This window comes from Carex rostrata, chromosome 9 (assembly GCF_964058835.1).
Source record: "Carex rostrata chromosome 9, lpCarRost1.2, whole genome shotgun sequence".
In the NCBI taxonomy this organism is placed as follows: domain Eukaryota; kingdom Viridiplantae; phylum Streptophyta; class Magnoliopsida; order Poales; family Cyperaceae; genus Carex; species Carex rostrata.
The window spans coordinates 2,304,278-2,329,320 of NC_135926.1; the positions used below are offsets into that span (position 1 = coordinate 2,304,278).

At 32.4% G+C, this 25,043-nt stretch overlaps 2 protein-coding genes across 2 annotated transcripts; both read left to right on the forward strand.

The window, feature by feature from the left end:
- Positions 1-4,396: 4,396 nt before the first annotated feature.
- DND1 (Cyclic nucleotide-regulated ion channel family protein) lies at positions 4,397-14,315 on the forward strand. Its single transcript, XM_078307904.1, has 9 exons — positions 4,397-4,667; positions 4,932-5,610; positions 11,492-11,707; positions 12,104-12,375; positions 12,509-12,620; positions 12,719-12,955; positions 13,067-13,153; positions 13,233-13,498; positions 13,873-14,315. The coding sequence occupies exons 1-9, from the start codon at positions 4,534-4,536 to the stop codon at positions 14,093-14,095; spliced, it is 2,226 nt and encodes a 741-aa protein (XP_078164030.1). The 5' UTR covers positions 4,397-4,533; the 3' UTR covers positions 14,096-14,315.
- A 6,990-nt stretch (positions 14,316-21,305) lies between these two features.
- LOC144559543 (uncharacterized) lies at positions 21,306-24,471 on the forward strand. The gene is made up of 2 exons (XM_078308605.1): positions 21,306-21,505; positions 22,213-24,471. The coding sequence occupies exon 2, from the start codon at positions 22,250-22,252 to the stop codon at positions 24,107-24,109; it is 1,860 nt and encodes a 619-aa protein (XP_078164731.1). The 5' UTR covers positions 21,306-21,505; positions 22,213-22,249; the 3' UTR covers positions 24,110-24,471.
- Positions 24,472-25,043: the final 572 nt, after the last annotated feature.

Genomic DNA, 25,043 nt, shown 5'->3' on the forward strand with positions numbered 1-25,043 from the left:
TTTTGTCTTCATTAATCAATTAGCACAATAACATCACGCTCCGGTTCATCTTATCAGCTTATATCTGATAGGGATCCACGACATCTTTTTATTGGATTGGATTTAAATGATGGATACAAGAAATTGACATTTTTTTTTTCTAGATGAAAGATGGAGTCATATTTTTAAATATCTATAAAGAATTATTTCAGTCATATTTTGAATATGTGATCTCTTATAATTAAAATCAACAGTAATGGGTTTTTTTTTTACTCTTGACTTTGTATGAACCAAGTTTGAAATTTATAAATTTCAAAATAATTGTATTTAACTTAATTAATGTAGGATGAGATTAATATTCATTAAAATATAATGTATAAAGTATGTCTTTATTGATTGCACTCAAATATCTTGTTATTAAGACAGACAATTATTGTGGACTATTTGACTAATACATTTAAATTAAGACAAGATGGGTTATTATAGGACCATTCTACTACAAAAACATAACGGACCACAATTTATAGAGTAGAACTAGGGCGATTCTAAAATTTATCATAATGATTTTAAATAATATATTCAAATAGTTGAAATCGATATATTTTATTAGTGATGTGTATATGTATGTATATATGTATGTGTGTGTGTATATAGGAGTTGGCTACGATGCTACGCGTAGCATAGAGAGACTCCGTGCAACGGCTCAATATTTGAGTTTCCAAAATCCTAACGGTTGATCCCACATGATATCCATATGAATATATACTTGCAAACTAAATTTTACATTTTTTTAATTTTTTTTACTATTTTTATAGATAGGTAGAAAATCACTTGATTTGAATGGTACATAATTTTTAGATCAAGTGATTTTCTACTTATCTAAAAAAATAGTAAAAAAATTCTAAAAAATGTAAAATTTGGTTTGCAAGTACATATTCATATGAAGATCATGTTGAACAGTTCGGATCAACCGTTAGGATTTTCAAAACTCAAATATTGAGCCATTGCACGGAGGCCCCTCTATGCTACGCATAGCATATTAGCATTTTCCTATATATATATGAGTAGAACTAGGGTATTCTTAAGCTCACCAAAGTGTTTGGTGAGCTTAACTCCAAAACTCATCAAATTGGTTTCAAATAACGAATCTGAACCATTGGAACCCTCCTATCTTACGTGTGATACGTCTACATGTGAAATTTTTAAACATTCGAATTAGTTTAGTATAAAGTCAATAAGTCAAAATTAGAAGGTTAATAAATTAATTTTAGTGCATTCATTTTTGAACGTTTTTTGACCGCTTGACTTTATACTAAATTAATTCGAATGTTTAAAATTTTCACATGTAGACTCATCACTCGTAAAGTAGGCGGATTTCAACGGTTTGGATTTGTCATTTGAAATAGATTTGATGAGTTTTGGAGTTAAGCTCACCAAACACTTTAGTAAGCTTATGAACACCCTAGTTCTACTCTCTCTCTCTCTCTATCTCTCTCTCTCTCTTTATATATATATACAGAGAGAGAGAGAGTGACTAATATGCATTCGGTAGCATATGGGCCGATATGCATTCGGTAGCATATGGGCCGATATGCATACGGTCCAAATTTGAAATTTTAAAATTCAAAAAGTCAATCTAAACCTTCATCTTATTCTCCATATTAATATGTGCTTGGAGACCAAATTTTACATTTTTTTTGAATTTTTTTACTATTTATTAAGCGACTTTGAAAATTGTTGATCCAACGGTGGCTTAACAAAACAATAAAATCAGCAGCTACCGTTGGATCAGCAATTTTCAAAGTGGCTTAATAAATAGTAAAAAAAAATCAGAAAAATGTAAAATTTGGTCTCGAAGCACATATTAATATGGAGAACGAGATGAACGGTTCAGATCGACTTTTTGAATTTCGAAATTTCAAATTTGGACCGTATGCATATCGGCCCATATGCTACCGAATGCATATTAGTCACACTCTCACTCTCTCTCTCTCTCTCTCTCTCTCTCTCTCTATATATATATAGAGTTAGGCTGGGATGCTATGGATAGCATAGTGGCCTCTATGCTACGGCTCAATATTCGAGTTTTCAAAATCCAAACGGTCGATCTGAACCGTTCATCTTATTCTCCATATTAATATCTGCTTGGAGACCAAATTTTACATTTTTCTGAATTTTTTTACTATTTATTAAGTATTTTACAAAATTGTTGATCCAACGGTGGCTCCACAAAACAGTAAAACCGTTGGATTAGCGATTTTCAAAGTGGCTTAATAAATAGTAAAAAAATTTAGAAAATTATAAAATTTGGTCTCCAAGCAGATATTAATATGGAGAATAAGATGAACGGTTCGGATCGACCGTTTGGATTTTGAAAACTCGAATATTGAGCCGTAGCATAGAGGCCACTATGCTATCCATAGCACCCCAGCCTAACTATATATATATATATATATATATATATATATATATATATATATATATATATATATATATATATATATATAGGCTATGGCTAATTTGCTGCCGGCAGCATTTCTGCCGGCGGTGCTGCCACTGTTTTTCTATTTTTTGATGTTCAAACGACAAATCTAAACCGTTAGATGTTTAATCTATATTATAATCTACTTGGAGACCAAATTTTACATTTTTTGGAATTTTTTTACTATTTATTAAGCTGGTTTGAAAACCGCTGATTTCAATGCTGCAGAAATTTACTGAAATCAACGGTTTTCAAACCAGCTTAATAAATAGTAAAAAAATTCTAAAAAATGTAAAATTTGGTTTCCAAGTAGATTATAATATAGATTAAACATCTAACGGTTTAGATTTGTCATTTGAACATCAAAAAATAGAAAAAACAGTGGCAGCACCTCTGGGCTATGGTGCATTGCAATGCATTGAGGGGTTTGTGCATTGGACCATAAATCTAAAATTCAAAATCCAAATGACCAATCCAAACCGTTCATCTTGTTCTCCATATTAATATGTGCTTGGAGACCAAATTTTACATTTTTCTGAATTTTTTTACTATTTATTAACTATTTTACAAAATTGTTGATCCAACGGTGGCTTAACAAAATAGTAAAATCAGCAGCCACCGTTGGATCAACAATTTTGTAAAATAGTTAATAAATAGTAAAAAAATTCAGAAAAATGTAAAATTTGGTCTCCAAGCACATATTAATATGGAGAACAAGATGAACGGTTTGGATCGGCCATTTGGATTTTGAATTTTAGATTTATGGTCCAATTCACAAAGCCCTCCATACATTGCAATGCACCATAGCCCATCTCTCTCTCTCTCTCTATATATATATATATATATATAGGCAGTGGCTAATTTGCTGCCAGCAGCATTTCTGCCGGCGGTGCTGCCGGCCTTTTTTTTTATTTTGTGATGTCCAAACAACAAATCCAAACCGTTAGATGTTTAATCTATACTATAATCTACTTGGAGACCAAATTTTACATTTTTTGGAAGTTTTTTACTATTGATGTTTAAATCAGTGGTTTTGGATTAAACATCTAATGGTTTAGATTTGTTGTTTGGACATCACAAAATAAAAAAAAAACTCGGCAGCACCTCCGGCTAAAATGCTGCCGACAGCAAATTAACCGGACCCATATATATATATCAAATTTATAATTTTTTAATTAATTTAGTACAAAGTTAAGCGGTAAAAAATTAAAATTTATATTAATTAGTTTTAATACAATTATTTTTCATTGTTCTTTTACGTCTTTACATAATTAATTCAAAAATATATAAATTTAATATGTAAACATATTACAAGTAGATCGATTTCAACTATTTTGAATTCGTCGTCAAAAATTAATTTGATAAATTTTGAAATTAAGCTTGTTGAAAACTTGGTGAAAATCAACGTGATAGGTTCATTGAATAGAATGTATGAAGAGCATCTACATCTCTTAAACTCTTGGAGTTTCTAATTTGACGTGGCAGTTTTATGTGAGAGAGTTTCTTATTTAGAAACTATGCAGAAAAGTTTCTTATTAAGAAACCATTTATAAATCTCACGATGGTCAAATGATTGGCTCAAATTACTTCTCATTTTTAATTTATTGCTGATGTGGCTTAATAGAAATTTTAAGATTAATTTCAGAGATGTGAGAATTAGAAATTTTAGAGATGCATAATTTATAAAAAGTGATTAACAGTTATTTAGAAAGTCATGCTTTTATTAATTGCACTGAAAATATAGTCATTTAAGACAAATCATTGTTGACTATTTGACCAATACATTTAAAATCAGACAAGACACGATGGCTTTAGTACCGGATCACTCTACTAAAAAGAAATACCAGACCACAATTTCATACAATAAATCGTACCGAAATAATATACGAAAATTAAATGTTAGACAGTTATATGTAAGATTCATGCTGGTGGCGGTTCCTCTAAGCATATATATCCTTTCCTTTTTGTTCCTCTCCGAACTCCAAAGCTCCATTAAGGGAGAAATAAGAGAGAGAAAAAACATAAACCAGAGAGAGAGAGAGAGAGAGAGAGAAGAGGGAGAGAGATGAAAGATGAGCTCGCCCCCATCCGATCTCTCCCAAATGCTTTCTTCCTCCACTTCCGGTACCGTCACTGGATCATCCAGTTCTCCTCTGCCACCGGACTCCTCCAATTCCACCACAGTTCCTCAATCTTCTCCCGCAAGGTACGCATAGTCAAACTAGCGTCAGTCAAAAGTCAAAACTTCATGTATATATGATCTTGATTGATTTTGGCACATATATGATATATACTAAGTAAAACTGAAATTGCATGAATTTTGGGACTAAATTTATGCTTGTTTACTCACTCTAAATTACTTATGAGATCATGTTGTTTGCTAAGTACTATTGCTCAAATTCCAAATAGCGCAGAGTTTTATTCAATTCCTAAAATTTATTAACAATATTTTGTTTTCTCAAATTACTAGCTTTCTGAGCATATGGAAGCGGTGGAGACTTAAACTCCGGATATGTACTAGCCGGGATGACACAATATCTACATCTAATTCTGGAAATTCAGCCGGATCTGCATCCATATCGGAATGCTATGCTTGCACCCGACCCGGTGCACCGGCCTTCCACTCCACCAGCTGTGAACACGCTCTTGCCCAACCCGAATGGGAAGCTTGCGCCGGTTCATCTCTAATACCGATCCAATACAATCCTGCATCCAGTTCTCCAACACGTAACCTACATGCAACAAGCAAGAGAAAACACAGATGGATTTTCGGTACAGTGCTTGATCCGAGAAGTCCTCAAGTGCAATCCTGGAACCGTGCTTTACTATTCGCACGTGCACTTGCGCTTGCAGCCGACCCGGTATTCTTCTATGCTATCGGAGTCGGGGTAAAAAATGGTACGTGTCATAAAGGGTTAATAGGGGTGGGCCGTACGGTTGTGAGTTTGGCAGCGGCGGTGCGTACCGGTGCTGACATCGCTCATGCAGGGCATATTTGGGTGCAGCTTAGACTTGCATTCGTGTCACGCGAATCGCTAGTTGTCGGATCGGGTAAGCTGGTTTGGGATCCGATAGAGATTGCCAGACACTACGTAGAGAAGCCAAAAGGGATCTGGTTTGACCTCTTTGTGTTACTTCCTCTTCCTCAGGTAACATACTTTTATATCCTTGAATTTTTTGGATTTACCAGGGCTAGTAATATAGCCTAATACGAACAATATATGAAGGTGATGTTTGCGGAGACGGAACTAGAAAATTCAAATTGAGAAGCTAAAATGTAAAATATATATAAAATATATGATCACTTAAATTTGAATTCAAATTTTCACGAAGTACAATTGTAACCACTAAATTATTATAAATATACGTTTAATATTTTATGAGTAAGCTAAATTATATAAAAACATAAATAAAAAATTTAAGAACCATCAAAATTTAGTACAACAGGGTACTCTTCTAGAGTAGGTTAGTGCGTACCATGAGAGTAAGAGTAGTTATAGCCAGTGCGTACACTGTCAGAAGGTAGGTTAGAGGTGAAATTATTCTTTGGATCTATCTTTTTATGGTCTAAAGTTCTAAAAAATTACTGAGCATTTAGTGGATGCACTCGATCGATCGTTGTCGTTTCATGGTTTTTCATTTATGATGGATCTTATTAATGTCGATATTAGTGGCCGTCATAATTGTATTTTTTTATTAGATAAGTCGAAAAAATTAATTTTAAACAATTAAAGCGTGAATCAACATGGGTCGGCGTCGATCGATATTGGTTTATTTCTAAAAAAAATTCAAGAGATATATTACGGTTGTGATAAAAACACCATCAACATTGGATTCCTCTTACTATATGTAAATAAGAAGCAATAATTATCAAAACATTCTATATATGCTATACTTCACATTTCACAAGCATACAATATATTAGTTATATATGTATAACTTCATTTCTTTTGTTTGAATTTGAATATAAATTAGAGAGTATTTTCTCAAAAAGGAGTTATAAGATAAACAACGAATTATATTGTACTAAAAAATATTTAAACAAAGACGTGAGAATCCCGACGCAAATCAAACATTAGATGATTCAGTAGTAGTGGGGGCGGTTCGATGCTAATTCGATCTGCTGTTGTTCTATTGGGGTGGTCCGATAAGTATCAAGATTCACACGTAATTAATCTGCACAAGTTTTAAAATTTTCAGCCAAAAAAAAAAAGTTTTAAAATTGCATGTGTACCGTCCCCGATTCCGAAAGCAAAAGTTTTGGCATTAGTATTACGTACGTGTAATAGAGATGCTACTACCGTACATTAATATCGGTATAAATTAGGGGTGCAAACGGATCGGATAGTGGTAGAATCATATCTGTATTCGTTTTTATTTTCCGGATACAGATACGGATCGAATATTAGACGGATACGGGTACGGATCGGATATTAACCGGATACGGACATCCACTTTATATAACAGTAAATAACATAATTTTTTTCATAATTTATATTAAACTATATAGTATACATCTACTATTTGGATAAGGATAATTAAAATTTAAAATCATATCCGTATCTGTATCCGCACGGATATTTGGATATCAGACATCTGTATCAAATTTTCGAATACGGAGTCAGATACGGTCGGATAATATCGAACCCGTTTGCACTCCTAGTATAAATCGTTTCCGCGCTACGCACGTCTTCAGATAAGTGAATATTGTTTCTTTCTGAAGATATCTTTCTTAGGATTCCTATGACGCGAGTCTGCATCGTTTGCATTAACTCAAAAGAGCATCTTTTGAGTTAATAAATATCAGTTGTCCAATTATAAACGAAGCACATCCGGCCTCTCGCCTAAAACATATATAATTTTAGTGCAGATCTAATTAGCATGAATCTCAAAGCTAATTATACGGTCCAGATACATTAACTCAAAAGATTCCTCCTTGAGTTAATGCATAGGATACAAATTCTTTTGTATTACCTGCAAAGAAGCATGACATATATAGCCTCTCTTCTACAATTTATACAATACAATAAATAAATATCAGATCGATCGGTTAATTAACATCTTCTAAGAGTGACTTGAATGACTTTTCCAATAAATTCAACAAATTAAGTTCTGATTCCACAATTTCGAATAAATAAAATAAGGTGATGCCAAAGTAACATTGAGGTATCTCTGGTGATGTGAGTTCATAATTAGAGACAGATTCAGTAAAAGAGATCCTCATTTATTTTAAAATATGATTTTATTTTAGAGTAAATATTATGTATACCACAAAATTGAATCTATATTTAATATGGAAAATTTATAAAATTGGTTTGAATTACGGACGCAAATACTAAAGACAAGATTGTATCCGAATCACAACTGATTTTGGCACCATTATCATCCAAACAAGACGCACTCATTGGTTTCTTTGTCTTCGTCTTCGTCTTCATAATTTGTACGGATGCGACACGTTCTATTGTTTATAAAAGAAAAAATAAACCGTCGTTGGATGGACACGTTCTCGCGTCGTGTCCGAGATTATGCATGTGGGGACCGGACAGATTTTCAGTGGGGATCCAACAGCGATACTTTATGGATTCTAGCACACGTAGATGAGTACTCTCTCACGGAATTATGACATGTGGACCCCGGAAGAGTTACAGAGAAATGTTGGACTGATGCTGCCTGTAAAGAAAATCATTCGGCCGGTTCATGAACCGATTTTTAAAGAGTGGTGATCAAAATTTATTTTTTACATATGACGTGATTCAAATAGTAAAAAGTAATTACATTCCATGTAATCACGCCGTGAAACTGTGACTTGATCAAACTCGACTTGACTAATCACATTTATTTTTATTTTATTTTTCAAATTTTATGCTTATAAAGAAAATAAAAATTTTAAATACTAAAAGAGTACAAAATGTTATAAAATAAATAAAAAGAATTGATCACGAAACGTGACGTGATGTAATCAGATCAATTTGTGTGACGTGTTATTTTTAATAAAAAAAAAAAACATGTCACGCTTCATACATAACTTGACGTACCGTGACGTGCCATGATAAAATTAATAACAAAGTGACTAATTTCTTCACTACGCTAAGTTAAATGGGTTCAAGAATAAGTTTTTCTATCTTCAATTGTGTTGATTAACCAGCTGAAACATTTCGAAGATGCAACCTACATAAATCAAATGAACAATTATTATAAAATTTAGTTGTTATTTTATTTTTATGTAACGAAGTTAAAATTTTTATGTAGCAAAGTAAAATGAACTGCGAGTTTAGTGTAGTAATATGAATTATCGTCTGCATCTATAGAAAGACACATGTACAATTATTTTGTAGCTAATGTGAATTGGTATTTAAATTAAGTTGAATGATCTTATATAACTTAAATTCAATAGCTTGCAATTTAAGTTAAATACTTGTATAAGCTTAAACATAGATCCAAAGTGATTTTAAACAAGCAAAAGATGAATTTTAACATGTAGAAAATTTTGTCAACATGTGAACAATGCACCATTTGAATTAGTTAATTTACAGGAGTTCAACCTGCTAGTTGTATCAGTAAGAATATTTGTCTACTAATGAAAATTCTAACTACACTCCTGTACACTGATAATTTGTGTTGCGTCAAAATATAGGTTGTTTAAAATACTAGTCGATCAATAGAAAATGTTGAGTAGTCAAATTAAGTACCAGGTAACAAATTCATATATATCAGGAGTGAGTCTATGGTATTATGCATATCACGGGTTGTTACCGTGCTACGGCTCTATATTCGAGTTTTCAAATTCTAATGGTCGATCCGAACCGTTCATCTTGTTCTCCATATTAATATGTGTTTGGAGACCAAATTTTACATTTTTGAAATTTGTTTACTATTTTTTTAGATATTTAGAAAATCACTTGATCTGAAAATTCTGGACCATCCAAAAACAGTGATTTTCAATAAATCTAAAAAAATAGTAAAAAAATTTCAAAAAATGTAAAATTTGGTCTCCAAACACATATTAATATGAAGAACAAGATGAACGGTTCGGATCGACCGTTAGGATTTAAAAACTCGAATATAGAACCGTAACACGGTAACAAATGGTAATATGCATAGTACCATAGACTCACTCTATATATCAGATCTCTGTTCAATCATTCAAACATCTGTTGGATTGTAATTACATAAACATTGTATAATTTCCACTAGTTTCATTATAAAATTATTAGGGCCTGTTCGGCCAGATCACTATTCACGTGGGAAAAAAAAATTCAGTTCAATTGAATTTTTTTTTTCCCACGGGAACAGTGTTTTTCAGTTCAAATCCCGTGCCCGCGCCCATTCCCATTTGTCGGCCGAACAGGCCCTTACAGAGTACAATCCCTTGGTTTTGATTACTGTTCGAAAGATACGGTTAATTCCACATAAAAAAAAAAAAAAAAACATACGGTTCATATGAGATGACAAGACAGACAACAGGTCATGTCTTCTCTTTTAATAACATTAATTAATCCAGTTGCAATGTATAGTACATTGATTTTGATATTTTTTTTTTTTTATGTAATCATTAGGCTCATAGAAAATATATCAATGCATTGCTAGTTGGTCCTTTAAAGTCATTATTTAACGGTGGAGTTGATGTTTAGAAAAAGAACGGTCAACTTTAATAAATCTTTCTAAGTTTCTAAGTACAAATATCATAGGAACACATTAGTATATTATATGTTTTTTAATTATACATATTAAATTGTGAGTGATAGTATGTTATTTGCAAGTATATATTAAGTTGTACTATAGATTTATATCTTCATTTTTAAAGTCCAAATAATTGATACAAACTTTTCAATAGTACTATAGATGTATATCTTTGTTTTTGAAGTCCAGACAGTTGATCCAAATCTCTCAACATAATTTCAATATAAAAATATACTTAGAAATCAAACTTTATCTTCTTTTTTTTTAGAATTTTATTATTATTTTTATAGATAGATGTAAAATTACTATTTTTTATGGTACATAATCTTTAGATCATGTGATTTTTTACTCATCTAAAAAATAGTAAAAAAAATTATAAACAATGTAAATCTTAGTTTGAATTATATTTTCATGTGAAAATTATGTTTAGCAGTTTATAGATTTTTTGAACATGAAAAACAAAAAAAATAAATCCAATTGCGGACATTTCTGCGCATTGCAAATTACCATAACCTCACTCTTATTTTGGTACCAAATTAGTTACGATTGATGCTAAAATAAATAACTTTGACATCTATTCATAACATAATTGTATTTTTATAATTCCAGCGTACATTTATATTTTACAAATATTTATTTAATATCTTAAAAATTATTCAAAATAATTTTTTTTATATGCGTTCTTCGTCATAATAAAGCATGTATCAAGTTTGGACCAATCCTAAAATAATCTAGTCTTCCATGAAACAATTTTAAATTTTTTTACATTTTCTAATATCTTTATAGCCAGTAAAATTGGAACCTGACTCAATTTTACACATTCTATCTACATAAAAGACATCTACAATTTTATTTTTTTAATTTTGAAATTACCCTTGCAAGTTTGCAATGCTGTATGCCAGACTGCCAGTGCATAGTAGGCTAGTAGCTGAGCATTGATAAGAAATATAGGGAGCCAGGTTCTACAGTAGTTGTACGTTGTTAACCTAGTCACATCCACGTCGCATCTGACATTTTCCCTGTGAATATCTCGTGATCGTACGGTTGAGATTCGCTTTCCTTTGTCTTGGTTGCAAACCTATCTTCTTTTGATCCAAGTTACATTTCCAAATTCCTGATTCGGCCCAAAACTTCTCTTACCTGGGCCGGGTTTCGAAGGAAGCAAAATATCAAATCTTCAAAAAGTTCTAAACAAATAAAAAATAATCTCAAAGGATATGAGCTGTGAAATTTCAGCAGATTATGTATGTGACGGCACTGGTAAATTGGAAATAGTAATAGGCCTTTATTTATTTTTTGTAATTTCAATGGCTAATACTAATTAAATTGTTGTTAATTTAACGAATGCAGATCCTTTTCTGGTGGGTTTTACCAAACATGATTATGAAAGGACAGATCAAGCTTGTAATAGTTATCCTTCTACTGGTATTCTGGTTCCAGTATATTCCCAAGGTCTATCACAGCATTTGCATGATGAGAAGAATGCAAAAAGTCACAGGATATATATTTGGGACAATTTGGTGGGGCTTTGTGCTGAACCTCATTGCATATTTCATCGCTTCCCATGTGAGTACTGTACTATCATAGTTATCAATTGCATATTCATGACATGATACCACTCGAGAATTTATAATGATAGTGAAATTAGTAGTTAAATAATGATATAATACCCTTTTGTGTCAAGTATAATAATGACATTTTCCTTGTGAATATAATACCCTTTTGAGTCAAGTATAATAATTATTTTAGAGTCTGATTCTTACTTCTGAAGTTTTGAACAGTACTGCAATACAATGATATAATACCCTTTTGTGTCAAGTATCAACAAGCCACTAAAAATAATTAGGTCCATGCTAACACTGGTAAATAGTTAATTAAACTTAAAAAAATACTATTAGCTTCCGAGTTTCAAAATACGGGACTTCTTTTTATTAAAATTCTAAAATAAATATTATATATCAGGTTGCAGGCGGTTGTTGGTACATTCTTGCAATCCAGCGAGTCATCGGATGCTATGAAAGTACATGCCAGATAAATCAAAGTTGTGACCTTGTGAAACATTTATCCTGCATGGATGACATGACATTTGCGGCCAATCAAACAATACAAGCATGTCTCAGTGGAAATGGACCTTTCAATTTCGGTATTTACATACAAGCCCTCCCAGTCATCTCCAGCAATTCTATTGCCGTCAAGATCCTTTATCCAATATTTTGGGGCCTCATGACTCTAAGGTACAACATGAGGCATAAATCGAACATGTTTCATACTTTGTCTAAAAGAAAACAAATCACAACAAATGATCGTTGATATATATTGATTTAGAAAAGATAGAAATGTTATGAATTTCATTGCTACTGATTGCAGTACATTCGGTAATAATCTTGAGCCGACAAGCCAGGGTTTGGAGGTGATCTTCAGTATAATCATATGTCTAAGTGGTTTGATGCTCTTCACTCTATTGATAGGAAATATTCAGGTTATCCTCATACTCACATGATTATATTTTATTCATTTGTGCAAATGTTGTGATAAATAATACTAATATTTGTTAATTTTTCTTTTCTTATTGTGTAGGTGTTCTTGCATTCTGTGATGGCAAGGAAGAGAAAGATGCAATTACGTTGCCGGGACTTGGAATGGTGGATGAAAAGGAGACAGCTGCCATCTACATTAAGGCAACGTGTTAGACAGTATGAAAGGCAGAGATGGTATGCAACTAGAGGAGAAGATGAGATGGATTTTATCCAAGAGTTGCCTCAAGGTCTCAGGCGTGATATCCGGCGCCATCTTTGCCTCGAACTCGTTAAAAAGGCATTATAAACTATACCCTCTGTATTATTTTTAAAGTCAGTTCTTTGTTGATTTTAGTTCCCTGTTTTAAGCACAAGAAATTTCCCATGAAAATTTCCATGCAATTTTCAGGTACCTTTATTCCAGCATTTGGATGACCTCATCCTTGACAATATCTGCGATCGAGTCAAACACCTGGTCTACTCCAAGGATGAGAAGGCAAACACATTATTTCAAAACAATTTCTTCCTTTATTTTTCAGTACTTGCAATTTACTTATTGGAGATTTTTGAAGCAGGTGATAAGGGAAGGAGATCCTGTGCAAAGGATGGTGTTTATCGTGCGAGGTCAACTGCAAAGTAGGCAGTCTCTCAGCAAAGGTGCGATCGCCACGTGCATGTTGGGCCTGGGAAGCTTCCTTGGAGATGAACTCCTCTCATGGTGCCTTCGCCGGCCATTCATTGACCGCCTACCTGCCTCTTCTGCCACTTTCATTTCAACTGAACCAACTGAGGCATTCGGTTTGGATGCCCACGATCTTCGGTTCATAACTGAGCACTTCAGGTTTGTTAATTATACTATAATTAAGTACATAGTAAATCCAATGAAATATGCAAAACTAGTTATATGACATGGTCTATTTATAAGCCACAAAGGTTTAGACCACTAAAAGAAGATGTCTTTCTTTTGTTAATAATAACTACCACTATAACTAAAATCACAATTTACAAATAATGACAACCCCCATAGCAAGAGAAAGAAAACAACAACAATAAAAAAAAGTTGGAGGGTTCTTTTTTGAATGCTTCCTGCATAATGTATATTCATCATGTCTTAAAGGTTCAGAGTATTTGATTTGAACCAATGCAGTATAGATATATCAAAGGTGATTGTTTTTTTAAATCGCTCATAATGGTTCAATATGAACCTTACTTCAGGTATAAGTTCGCAAATGAGAAACTAAAGAGAACCGCAAGATACTACTCGTCCCACTGGCGCACATGGGCAGCAGTGAACATCCAGCTGGCATGGCGCCGGTACAAGTCGAGGAATCAAACGATGGATATTCAGAGAACAGATCCTGGAGAAGATAGTGATAGGCGTCTCCGCCGCTATGCAGCCATGTTCATGTCTCTCCGACCTCACGACCACCTTGAATAAAAATGGGTTTTTATTGATGGAGAGGAAATTTGTTGCATTATAGGATACAATAAACTGTGTTAGGTGTTGAATTTATTTACGCATTGGTCCCTTTGAAACCTCCAAATTTGTTATAATTTGACCATTCAGAAAGTACCTTGTTCATTTCTTGCACAGATACAGAATTCCTCTTCCATTGTCTGTAGATACGCTGAAGGTAGCTTATTTAAGATCTGTCAGCTTTAAGTTTTAAGGGTGTGCAGTGCACATAAATAAAGTTTTTTGCAGTTTGCGCAGTAATGCTTGTATGTCAGAATGTTTGGGGCCTTGAGGCTTGAGCAAGTCCCAATCAGTTTAGGACATATATATAAATCAGATTTGGCTAGTCCAAATGTAGCGCCTTTGGCTTTTGGTATGAGATTCGGATAAGAAAATAGTCTGACTGGCGCAATGAGCAGAGAAGAATTGAATTCGAACAGGTTCCGGCTTAGGGGTGTCATATGATACGGGTCAGGTGGAAGATATTTTCATACGCATATCCGTTATGATAACGAAAAAAAAAATTTATTCTTAATCGTATTTTCGAATACAGTACTGGTCGGATAAACTGATAAAAAAGTGCTATTAACATTTCAATTTGTGCTTTCGATAAAATATTTTTCAAAATAAAATAAAATAATAAATACAACTAATTTGTATTATGAAAATTTAATAAAATACAAAATTTTATTATATCATGTATCATCTTCATACAAATATATATCTATATATATAATTTTATTTTTAAAAATTATCTGGTGTTCTAAATAGCGCGCTATAGCGTTTTTGGACTCTAAACGCTAAGCTATGGCATCAAATCGCGCTATTTGAGCTACGGACGCTATAGTGGTCCGCTATAGCGCATAGCGTGTAACGCAAATAGCGCGCGCTATGCAACATGAGTTTTTTTTTCCTTTTCAATTTATATGGACTTTAAATAAAGGCTCAGATTGAATTTTAACCATGATTTTTTTTTTTGCAATTGACCTACTAAGCTTTATAATTTATATTAAACTATTAGTTATTAAATGAGTGATCCATCAAACGAAACCAAATAAGAAAGCTACAGCGCAGTATGCAACATGAGTTTTTCTTTTCTTTTCAATTTATATGGGCTTTAAATAAAGGCTTAGATTGGATTTTAACCGTGATTTTTTTTTTGCAATTGACGTACTAAGCTTTATATTAAACTATTAATTATTAAATGAGAGATCTATCAAACGAAATCAAATAAGGAAGCTATAGCGCACTATGCAACATGAGCTGATTTTTTTTTCTTTTCAATTTATATGGGCTTTAAATAAAGGCTTAGATTGAATATATTAAGATATTTCTTGAAGTAACAAAATGATACTTACTATATGGTAGTTTGAATATTTTGAATAAATTAGTTAATTATGCCATGATGTCTAGATTAGTTTGAAATTTAAAAAGAAAAAAGATAGACTATGTCATGATGCTGAATATATTTTGAATAAAAAAAGATCGATAGTTTATGATATTAGTATTACTATGGATATTTTGAGTCACAATTTGGACTTTGTATTGGTTCAATATGAATATTATAATTTTTTAATCAATTTGATGTTATTTATTATTCTATGAGACTTAGATAATGTTGATATTTAGTACAAATATATGATATAATTTTTATAAAAATAAAAAAAACGCTACGTAGCATAGCTTTCGCTATAGCGACGCTATTCGCTATAGCTTTTTTTGTAGGGCTTCCTGTTATGACACGTTAAACACTATTTAGAATTTTGAAATTATCTTATACGAAAACGGGTAAGATAACGGAAAAAAATCATTACCCTTACCCATACCTAATTAGCTAACAAAAAAAAAAATCTTACCCTTATTCGTGTTTTCGAATACAATACAGATCGAGTAAAAGAGTAAAAGGGTGCCATTGACACCCCTATTCCAGCTCATTACTCGTATTTTTTTTTCACGAATTGAATTTCCCTTTCATCATGACAACACCTAATGCTACATTAATAATTTTGTTTTACGCTCCAAATGACAAGTCGAAAATACTGATCTTGTTCAATACAACAAGTAAGGCATATTGTGTAAAAAAAATTAGAGTTTCTTTATTATAACATCAGCATAACAGAAAAAAAAAATCCAAGGTTAGTCATAGTTAAACTTAAATATGTATATTGATCTTTTTACCCTTTGATCCGGTATCAAGTAAACTCCATATTTTATAATTTTTAATTCACAAATACTCCATGTGATATAGAAGAAGATAGAAGATTCAAGAACATTTTTAAAAACTTGAAATTTAAATTAACACACAAAAATTATGGTGATGATATGTCAAATTAAATAGTAAATCATTTCTCATATATATGTGCGTTCGTCGGTTTAGAACTAGATACCAGCATAATTACAGAATTTATATGGATCAAATAAAAAAAGAATAATTATATCATTCTTCTCACCCCTGTCCTCTCATTTATCTTCCCCACTCTCTCTCTTCAAATTAATTGTTTTTATCCCCCCATTAATTCTGCTAATAATTTTCATTTATCCCCGCATTAATTATTGTCCTTTAATAACAATTTCCGCATTAATTATACTATTATTTTAATGACAATCCTCGCATTAATTATATTGTCCTCTAATAACAATCACCACATTAATTATATTGTCCTTTAATAACAATTTCCACTAACAATTATTTATATGTTTATTGATATTCAAGAAAATATTTACCATTGTTCTGATAAGTATATATCATTATGTTTGAAAAGTATTTATCATTGTCCCTGATATGATAATTCTTTGATTTGATTAAACATTACTTATTGACAAGTTCAAAAACAAAGTTTAAGAAAGTATTTATCATTGTTCTGATAAGTATTTATTATTATGTCTGAGAAGTATTTATCATTGTCTTTGATGTACATATGTTTTACTGAAAATTGTAATTATATCTGAGAAGTATTTATCCATGTAACATAAAGTATTTATCATTATTGCTGAGAAGTATTTATCATTGATGTTTTATTAAAAGTTGCAGTTATGTCTGAGAAATATTTATCCATGTAACATAAAGTATTTATCTGTGTAATGTAAAATATTTATCATTATGTCTGAGAAGTATTTATTATTGATGTTTTACTGAAAGTTGTAATTATGTTTGAGAAATATTTATCTATGTAGCATAAAATATTTATCCATATAGCATAAAATATTTATTCATGTAACATAAAGTATTTATCATTATGTCTGAGAAGTATTTATCATTGGGTGAGGAGATTGTTTATTTAATAGTCCCCAGTTGTGCGGGGACAATCCAAAAAAAAAAAAATTGTGCGGGGATAACTAACAAGTATTTATGAGGGGATTGTTTATTTAATGGTCCCCATTTGTGCGGGGACGATACAAAAAAAAAAAAAAAAATTTTGTGCGGGGACAATTGATGAATTGATTTATTCTTTCATAAATATAGATTATTGCATAGGGATTAATATTTTGCAAATTAAAGATAAATACTTTGATGCTTCAAGTTAAATACTAACAGTTTACGAAACGCTTATTAATGACTGAGCGGTCCCCTCATAATTTTTTTAACAGTTTGTGCCGAATTTTTTGCAGAGATAAAGTTGCGATTGTTATCAGGATCCATAAAAAAAAATATGTTGCCTGAAGCAACTTCAGAATGGTGTTACTGAGAATGGCTTGCCTTTGATTTCCATGAATGCACATCCAGTATGGACAACTCCATTGCGCGAGTACAGTCTAATATAATGGCACGATATTAATTTCTGGATAATAAATTTTAATTTCTATCAATAAAGTGGTTCCTTCATGCGGGACAAGATCCAACTTCATTTAATTTCTTAAGTCTTAAGCACCGTCACCGAACTTATCTCGCATAGTACAGATTATTAAATTCATTATAAAATGCCAGCAAAATATTTTAGAACTAAGGACCACGTCTTTCGATTCTCTTCCTTCATTGCTAATCAAATATTAAGTGTGCTTATTTATATATTTATTAGTTAACTTAGTCAGACTCATATCTCATATATAGAATGCAAAACGAAAACCTCAACTGTTCTTAATTTCCTTCTCGATATAATGTCACAACTTTCAAACTTTTAGCTTGCTACTTAATCCCCAGTTTTTAATTATGAATGATTAGAATATCCTTGATTGTTTATATTATAAAGTTTAATATATTTATGACTTTCTGATCTACAAAAGATAGTACTTTTTTTTTAAATATAGGCCCTTGCTAAATATTCATAACACATTAGATATTTGATAATTTTTTTGGGTTTTGTATGCATCTTTAATTTTTTTTATCAAAAATATATGGTTTCATAAGTAATTATAATTGACAAAATTGTTTCTATTTATACATCATAAAATAATAAATTATTATTAATTTAAAGTTGATATTGAAAATTGTAAAGTATTATAATTGATATAAAGTATTTAAACTAGGATACATTTATCATAACATTATCATAATTTTATACTTAAAATTGAGTATTAAGTAGTAAATTAATGGTCCGGAAAGATATTTGCCACTAATTGTATAATTTGGGTGATTGTCAAAATCAGAACCTCTTATAATATTCACTCCTCTTTTTTTTTTTTATTTGCATAGATTGAATCTGTTCATACGTTGCGACTATTGACCAATCTTTGTGGAATATTAAATATTAATTATAGAGTGAGTCTATGGTACTATGCATATCACGGGTTGTTACCGTGCTATGGCTCTATATTCGAGTTTTCAAATCTTAACGGTCGATCCGAACCGTTCATCTTGTTCTCCATATTAATATGTGTTTGGAGACCAAATTTTACATTTTTTGAAATTTTTTTACTATTTTTTTAGATATTTAGAAAATCACTTGATCTGAAAATTCTGGACCATCCAAAAACAGTGATTTTCAATAAATCTAAAAAAATAGTAAAAAAATTTCAAAAAATGTAAAATTTGGTTTCCAAACACATATTAATTTGGAGAACAAGATGAACGGTTCGGATCAACCGTTAGGATTTGAAACTCGAATATAGAACCGTAGCACGGTAACAAATCGTAATATGCATAGTACCATAGACTCACTCTTAATTATATAACTGGAGCGCTTGCCTTGTATAATACCACGTACCTACCATACTTCTTTTTTTAAATATATAAGAATGTGTTGATCATGCATTACATTTGATTCTCTCTCTGGATCGGATACACGAGGATACGATTCAAATAGTTTTATATTAAAAGGAAATTAACTACAATGGTCCTGTAGAATTTTGAAAATTGATGAAGTTTGAAATCCACATCAGAAATACCATTGTCATATGACCCATATCTCCCTTCAACGAACACTTTATTTTTTTATTTTTTTATAATAAGTATATCTATTTTGCACATTGAATCCTTCACTTGCTTTATTGCGAAGAGTAGTTTGTTTGAACATATATTATTATGATTTTTGTATAAAAAAAAGTTCCAATCATATGCAAATATAGAGGAATTCATATCACGTAAGTTAACATAATATTTCTTTTTAGATCTAGACCGTTCAATCAAAATCCACACAAATATTAAAGAAGACCAGTACACTATACTTTAGACCGTATTGGCTTAATTTCTAAACATAAAATTCTGATACGTCAGAGATTATGGATGAGTTGGTTCAATGAAAAATCATAAATAAATTTGACTCGTTCATTTTAGATCAGACCTTTTAAATTATGTCTAATTTTGTATCAAAGAAATGGATCCGAATAATCGGTAAAAAATAGATTTATAATCACCGTTGATTTAGACTGTCTAATATGAAGTACACAGTACAAATTTATTTAAGCATTTAAAAAAAATGTTAATTTTGAAATATATACTATTTTTTAAAAATAAAAGTTGAAAGTCAAAAACTAATTTAATATTTATTATTATTATTTTTGGTTTTTAAACGTGTGATCTCCGTATACAGAGCAGTATCAAAAAACTAATTCTTACCAATTGTTCTGTTGTACGCTAACATTTCTAAAAATTCTTATCAATTCTTAATGTAAGACTCATTCATCAATTCGAGATTCATACTAGCACCGATTATAAAATAAGTGAAAAGAATATGTCTAATAATTTAGTATCACAAACAATTTGAAATTTAGTAGGCTGCATGGCGTATAGAGAGGAAGTTGTGTTGGTTTGTCTAGTTCCACTTTTATACAGTCCCTCATTCACGGCAGGGGTCGGGGTTGAGTCTATGACAAGTTGACAACAATTTAAAACTTATGACCACAATTAATAAAAGTGTAGGGGCACTTTGGAAAGTTGTCGGCTTTTGTTTGTAAAATTCATAACTAAATATAACTTTGCATCAGGGAGGTTGTTATGTGGGCTTTTTTTTTAAGGACATCTTGCTCTTGCTTGTTTTACAGTACAGAAAGGAACAGAAATTAAAAAAAATGGTTGTACTGATTAACGCTTAAGAGTTACTTTTTATTTATTTCTTTTTAAAACGCGGAGGAGAGAATTATCTAAACTTTCTTTCAATTCTCCCCCTTAAAATGTATAATATATCAATACTATTTAGTATATTAACTTTATGAATTTGTAATCTTGTCAGCATTTTCCTCTCATGCAATCATTAATTTTCTCCAAGAGCATTTTTATTTAATCATCTCACATCTGCAATGAAACATTGTAATGTAAAGTAATAATTGATTTTGTAAGATTGTTAAATTAGAAACCTGTATAAAATTGTCACGTCGGCTTGTAATTATTTGTAATTGAAAATTATGTGAAGGTTATATTCAAAATTGTAAAATATCAGTTCAAAATTAAAATTATAATTATTTATAAAGATATAGATTATATGAAATCGATCAATGAATGATTGCTAGCGTTATTTATGTGATAAAAGAGATAGATATTCTCTTACATAAAAATATATTTAAATTTTACTAAATAATTTTCCAGTGATAAATAATTCTATTGCTCAAATGTGAACACTATAAAAAAGAAAAAGAAAAAACTTGGCTCACCCATTCCCATTTATATGAAGTAAGAAGTAATTTGGATAGAATAGTCTACAACTTTTTAACCAAATAGGAACATTTTTAAGGGCATATGAACAAAAAAATACATTTCTCTCCCCAACAAATAACAATCGACGGTTTGCTTTGGGTTGGTGAACCTGTTTCTTCCTGCTTTGGCTTCGCTTCGCTTAAAATCCCCCGTATATCCCACGCCATCTTTGCTTCTTCACAGGAGAAAGAAAAGCAAAAGAAAAGGAAGGGAAAAGAAACTCTCAGAAACTCCCATAAAGAAAGGAAAACTGAGATTTGGTAGCTGCTACATCGCCTAAAGCGAGAGCGACGATCAGAGAATTAGTAATTGTTTCCATCCTAAAGGTACCATCTTTTTCTTCCCCATCCATCCCCTTCCCCCCCCCCCACGCCTCTTTATTAGGACATTAGTGTACTTTAATTCATCATATTTGGTTAGGTGTCGTGAGTGAAGTTAGTTTCCATAAATCTTGATTTTCTCTCTTAAGTAGAGCTACTCTATACCTTACCTGCCAATGTTGTTACTGGGTGAGTTCCTCTTTTGGTCGGTTTAATGGTGAAAGGTTTTCGTGGATCTTGATTTGAAATTCGAGGTACGGAGCTCATCTGTGAGTATGATCGGGAAAATTGGTTGTTTAATATCATTTGTGTAGAATTCACGCCTTGTAGATGAATATAGAAATGATAGATTATTATAGTGTATTTCAATCTTTTTGAAGAACTTATTAACAATAATGTTTCTAATGAATGTTTCAATGATTATAAATTTATAATGACCCGTAGTATAGCGTGTTAGTCTTTGTTGACCTATTTAACAAGCATGATGCAGTGGTAAATATAAATTTTCTTGCTGTATGTCAAAACCTATTGATCTGTGTAAATCCATTTCTATTTCTTTAATATCTGCTTTTCAGCAGAGAATTAAATTCTTTAAAATTCATAGACTCAATATGAAGTGATGACCTATAAAATTTTGCCATGCATTAGAAAATTATTCTGAACTTCATGCAGTGCAGTACTTAACGCCTTAACGGTGTATCTTGTTATTGCAGGGTTCTTAAATTTTTAGAATCTACTCAAACATCTACAATGAGTTGTAAATCAAAACCAAAAGGTGCTGTGCTGGTGGCTGGTACAGCAAGAGGTGGAAAACTCTCCACAGGATATGCCAGACCAATAGATTCGGCATCAACTCCTGATTCAAAGCTGAAGTCAACACCTGATCAGAAGTCAACTTCTGGTCAAAATTGTCAAACACCGGTCAAAGTCCCGAATTACCTTCGAGCTTCAACAGGTTCGTGCCATGATTTTTGTAAGTATGGGGGCAGGCGTGCCCTTGAAGAAGAAGAAAGAAAAGGTGGGTCCCATTCATCCAAGAAGAAAAGCGGATTAAGTAAGGGACCCAAATGGAAAGATATCGTATCATATGATGCCACACCAAGGACAGCAAAGCCCCAGGTGGTGCCATTAGATTCAAAGAAAGTGGTTGTACCTACTAATCCAAAATCGGAGAGATCAACTGGATTGGCTAGACAGAATTTGCAAAGACGGGCTTCACTGGAGATTTCCTGTTCTGGGACTAAACCTGTGGTGTTGACCCCAGTGAAGAACTCCAGTGCGCCGGCCAAGAAGGTTGGCAGACCTGGGATCTTTCGCAAGGAGAGGGCTGCTATATCCAATAAACCCAAGATACAAGATAGGAGTGAACAAAAAGTAAACAGAGTGCCCACTGATATTGTCAGAAATTGTTCAGAAGTAGATTTGAGGCCCACTCATACTACAGGTGGAAATGGTGGTGAAGGGGGCCTGGAGAAAACTCTTTATGTTGTAGAACCAGAGTTGGAAGTCGAATTGGTCAAAGTTGATTTTGATTCATATAAAGAGAAAACAATTGAAGAACCTGACGTCAAGGAAACAACTGAAATTGATTTTGGAATTGAGGAGGCAAAAGGAGTAAAAACTAATGAGGTCTCCAAGTGTGAAGATAATGTCATAGGAAATGCACCAGTGGAGTGTTTATTAAGTGAAATTGACAAAAGCATTAGAGAAAATAGCACGCCAATGTCACCTGACAAGGAAACTGTTGTGGAATCTGATCTTGAGTTAGATGGCAAGAGCAAGAATTCTCAGCCTGACAAGGAAACTGTTGTGGAATCCGATCCTGAGTTAGATGACAAGAGCAAGAATTCTCAGCCTGACAAGGAAACTGTTGTGGAATCTGATCCTGAGTTAGGTGACAAGAGCAAGAATTCTCAGCCTGACAAGGGAACTGTTGTGGAATCTGAGTGCGGAGAGAACACGAATTCTGAGGCAATCGATGAAACTGTTTGCAAATCTGAGTCTATTTCCAGCGAGTCAGGTGAGAAATTTGAACCTGAATTTGAATCAAGTGCCGAAGAAGAAGAGAGCATGGAGTTTGAATCTGAATCTGAAAGCGGATCTGTATCTCTGTCAAGATCTGCTTCAAGTGGCTCAGTTGAATCTGCTTCGAAAAATGAGAAACTGAAAGTTGAACGTAGTAATAATAGGAGAAGTGGGTCCAATCAACTGGAGGAGAAGAAGCCCTACAAGCTGAAGTTCAAGCCAGCTCGGGTTATTGAACTCAAACCTGAGAGCGACTCTGGGCCAAGACGGCTCAAGTTCAGAAAGCCGAGAGTGGCGGGAGAAAACCCTAAATTCAGTGGTGGCGGAAGGAAAGTGAGCTATAAGAAGCGGAGTGGGTCTGATCTTCCCGGGTCAAATAGTGGGACTCATAAATCAGCTGGTGTGGTTCTCAGGCACCAGGACGGGATGGAGAGGAATGAGGGGCAAAACAGTCTTTTTAATAATGTGATAGAGGAGACAGCGAGTAAGCTTGTTGAGTCGAGAAAGAGTAAAGTTAAGGCTTTGGTTGGTGCTTTTGAGACTGTTATTTCCCTACAAGATGGTAAACCCACGTCTACTGCCTAGGGTTTTGTTCGACAAGATATTGGAGTTGCAAACTAAAGAAATTCTTTGCTTGTTCTGTAAATAGTGTCAGTAAAATGATTAGGTTTATACAAAAAGTGGTGCGAGGTTGAAAGATGTTTTGAGGGGCAAAACAGTCTTTTTAATAATGTGATAGAGGAGATGGTGAGTAAGCTTGTTGAGTTAAGAAAGAGTGAAGTTCAGGCTTTGGTTGGTGCTTTTGTGACTGTTATTTCCCTACAAGATGGTAAACCCACGTCTACTGCCTAGGGTTTTGTTCGACAAGATATTGGAGTTGCAAACTAAAGAAATTCTTTGCTTGTTCTGTAAATAGTGTCAGTAAAATGATTAGGTTTATACAAAAGTAGTGCAAGGTTGAAAGATGTTTTCATAGGGAAACTGTTTTTTGTTAGACAGAATTAAATTTACAGCCTGGAAGGATCATGCTGTTTTGATTTGGATTTGATATGTTATAGGTAGGTTTTAATGCTGATTTGGTTTGTTTTAGTAAGAATGCTGAGTTTTTTTGTTATAGACTTAGAGGTAAAGAATGTTGTTTTGAAACTTTTGATGCTGATTTGGTTTGTTAAGAATGCCATTTTAATACGATTTATTTTGTTGGATCAAAGGTTGCTGTTTGGTGCTGACTTGGTTTGTTATTTTATCACTGTGCACCTCTTGCAATATTGAAGTAGATAATTTTGATGAATTTGTGTTTTATTTAGGGTTTGTGTCAATATTTTCATTCAGTACTGTTCAGGTTTGAAGGGATCAAATCAAGCTATGAAAAGACTGTCAAATAAATATTTTCATTCAGGTTCAGTATTTTGTTGACTTGTCATAGAGAAAATCAATCAGCCAACAAATAAATTAGGAAGACATGTACTTTTCTTATATCAATCCAATAACAGTAGTGCTAATTTTATGAGTTAGGCTA

Bases quoted from the DNA above. Each gene is read 5' to 3' on its own strand.
- DND1 (XM_078307904.1), top strand. From the start codon at position 4,534: ATGAGCTCGCCCCCATCCGATCTCTCCCAAATGCTTTCTTCCTCCACT. The intron at 5,611-11,491 runs GTAACATACTTT...TAACGAATGCAG, and splicing joins TGTTACTTCCTCTTCCTCAG to ATCCTTTTCTGGTGGGTTTT. The intron at 11,708-12,103 runs GTGAGTACTGTA...ATTATATATCAG, and splicing joins CATATTTCATCGCTTCCCAT to GTTGCAGGCGGTTGTTGGTA.
- LOC144559543 (XM_078308605.1), top strand. From the start codon at position 22,250: ATGAGTTGTAAATCAAAACCAAAAGGTGCTGTGCTGGTGGCTGGTACA.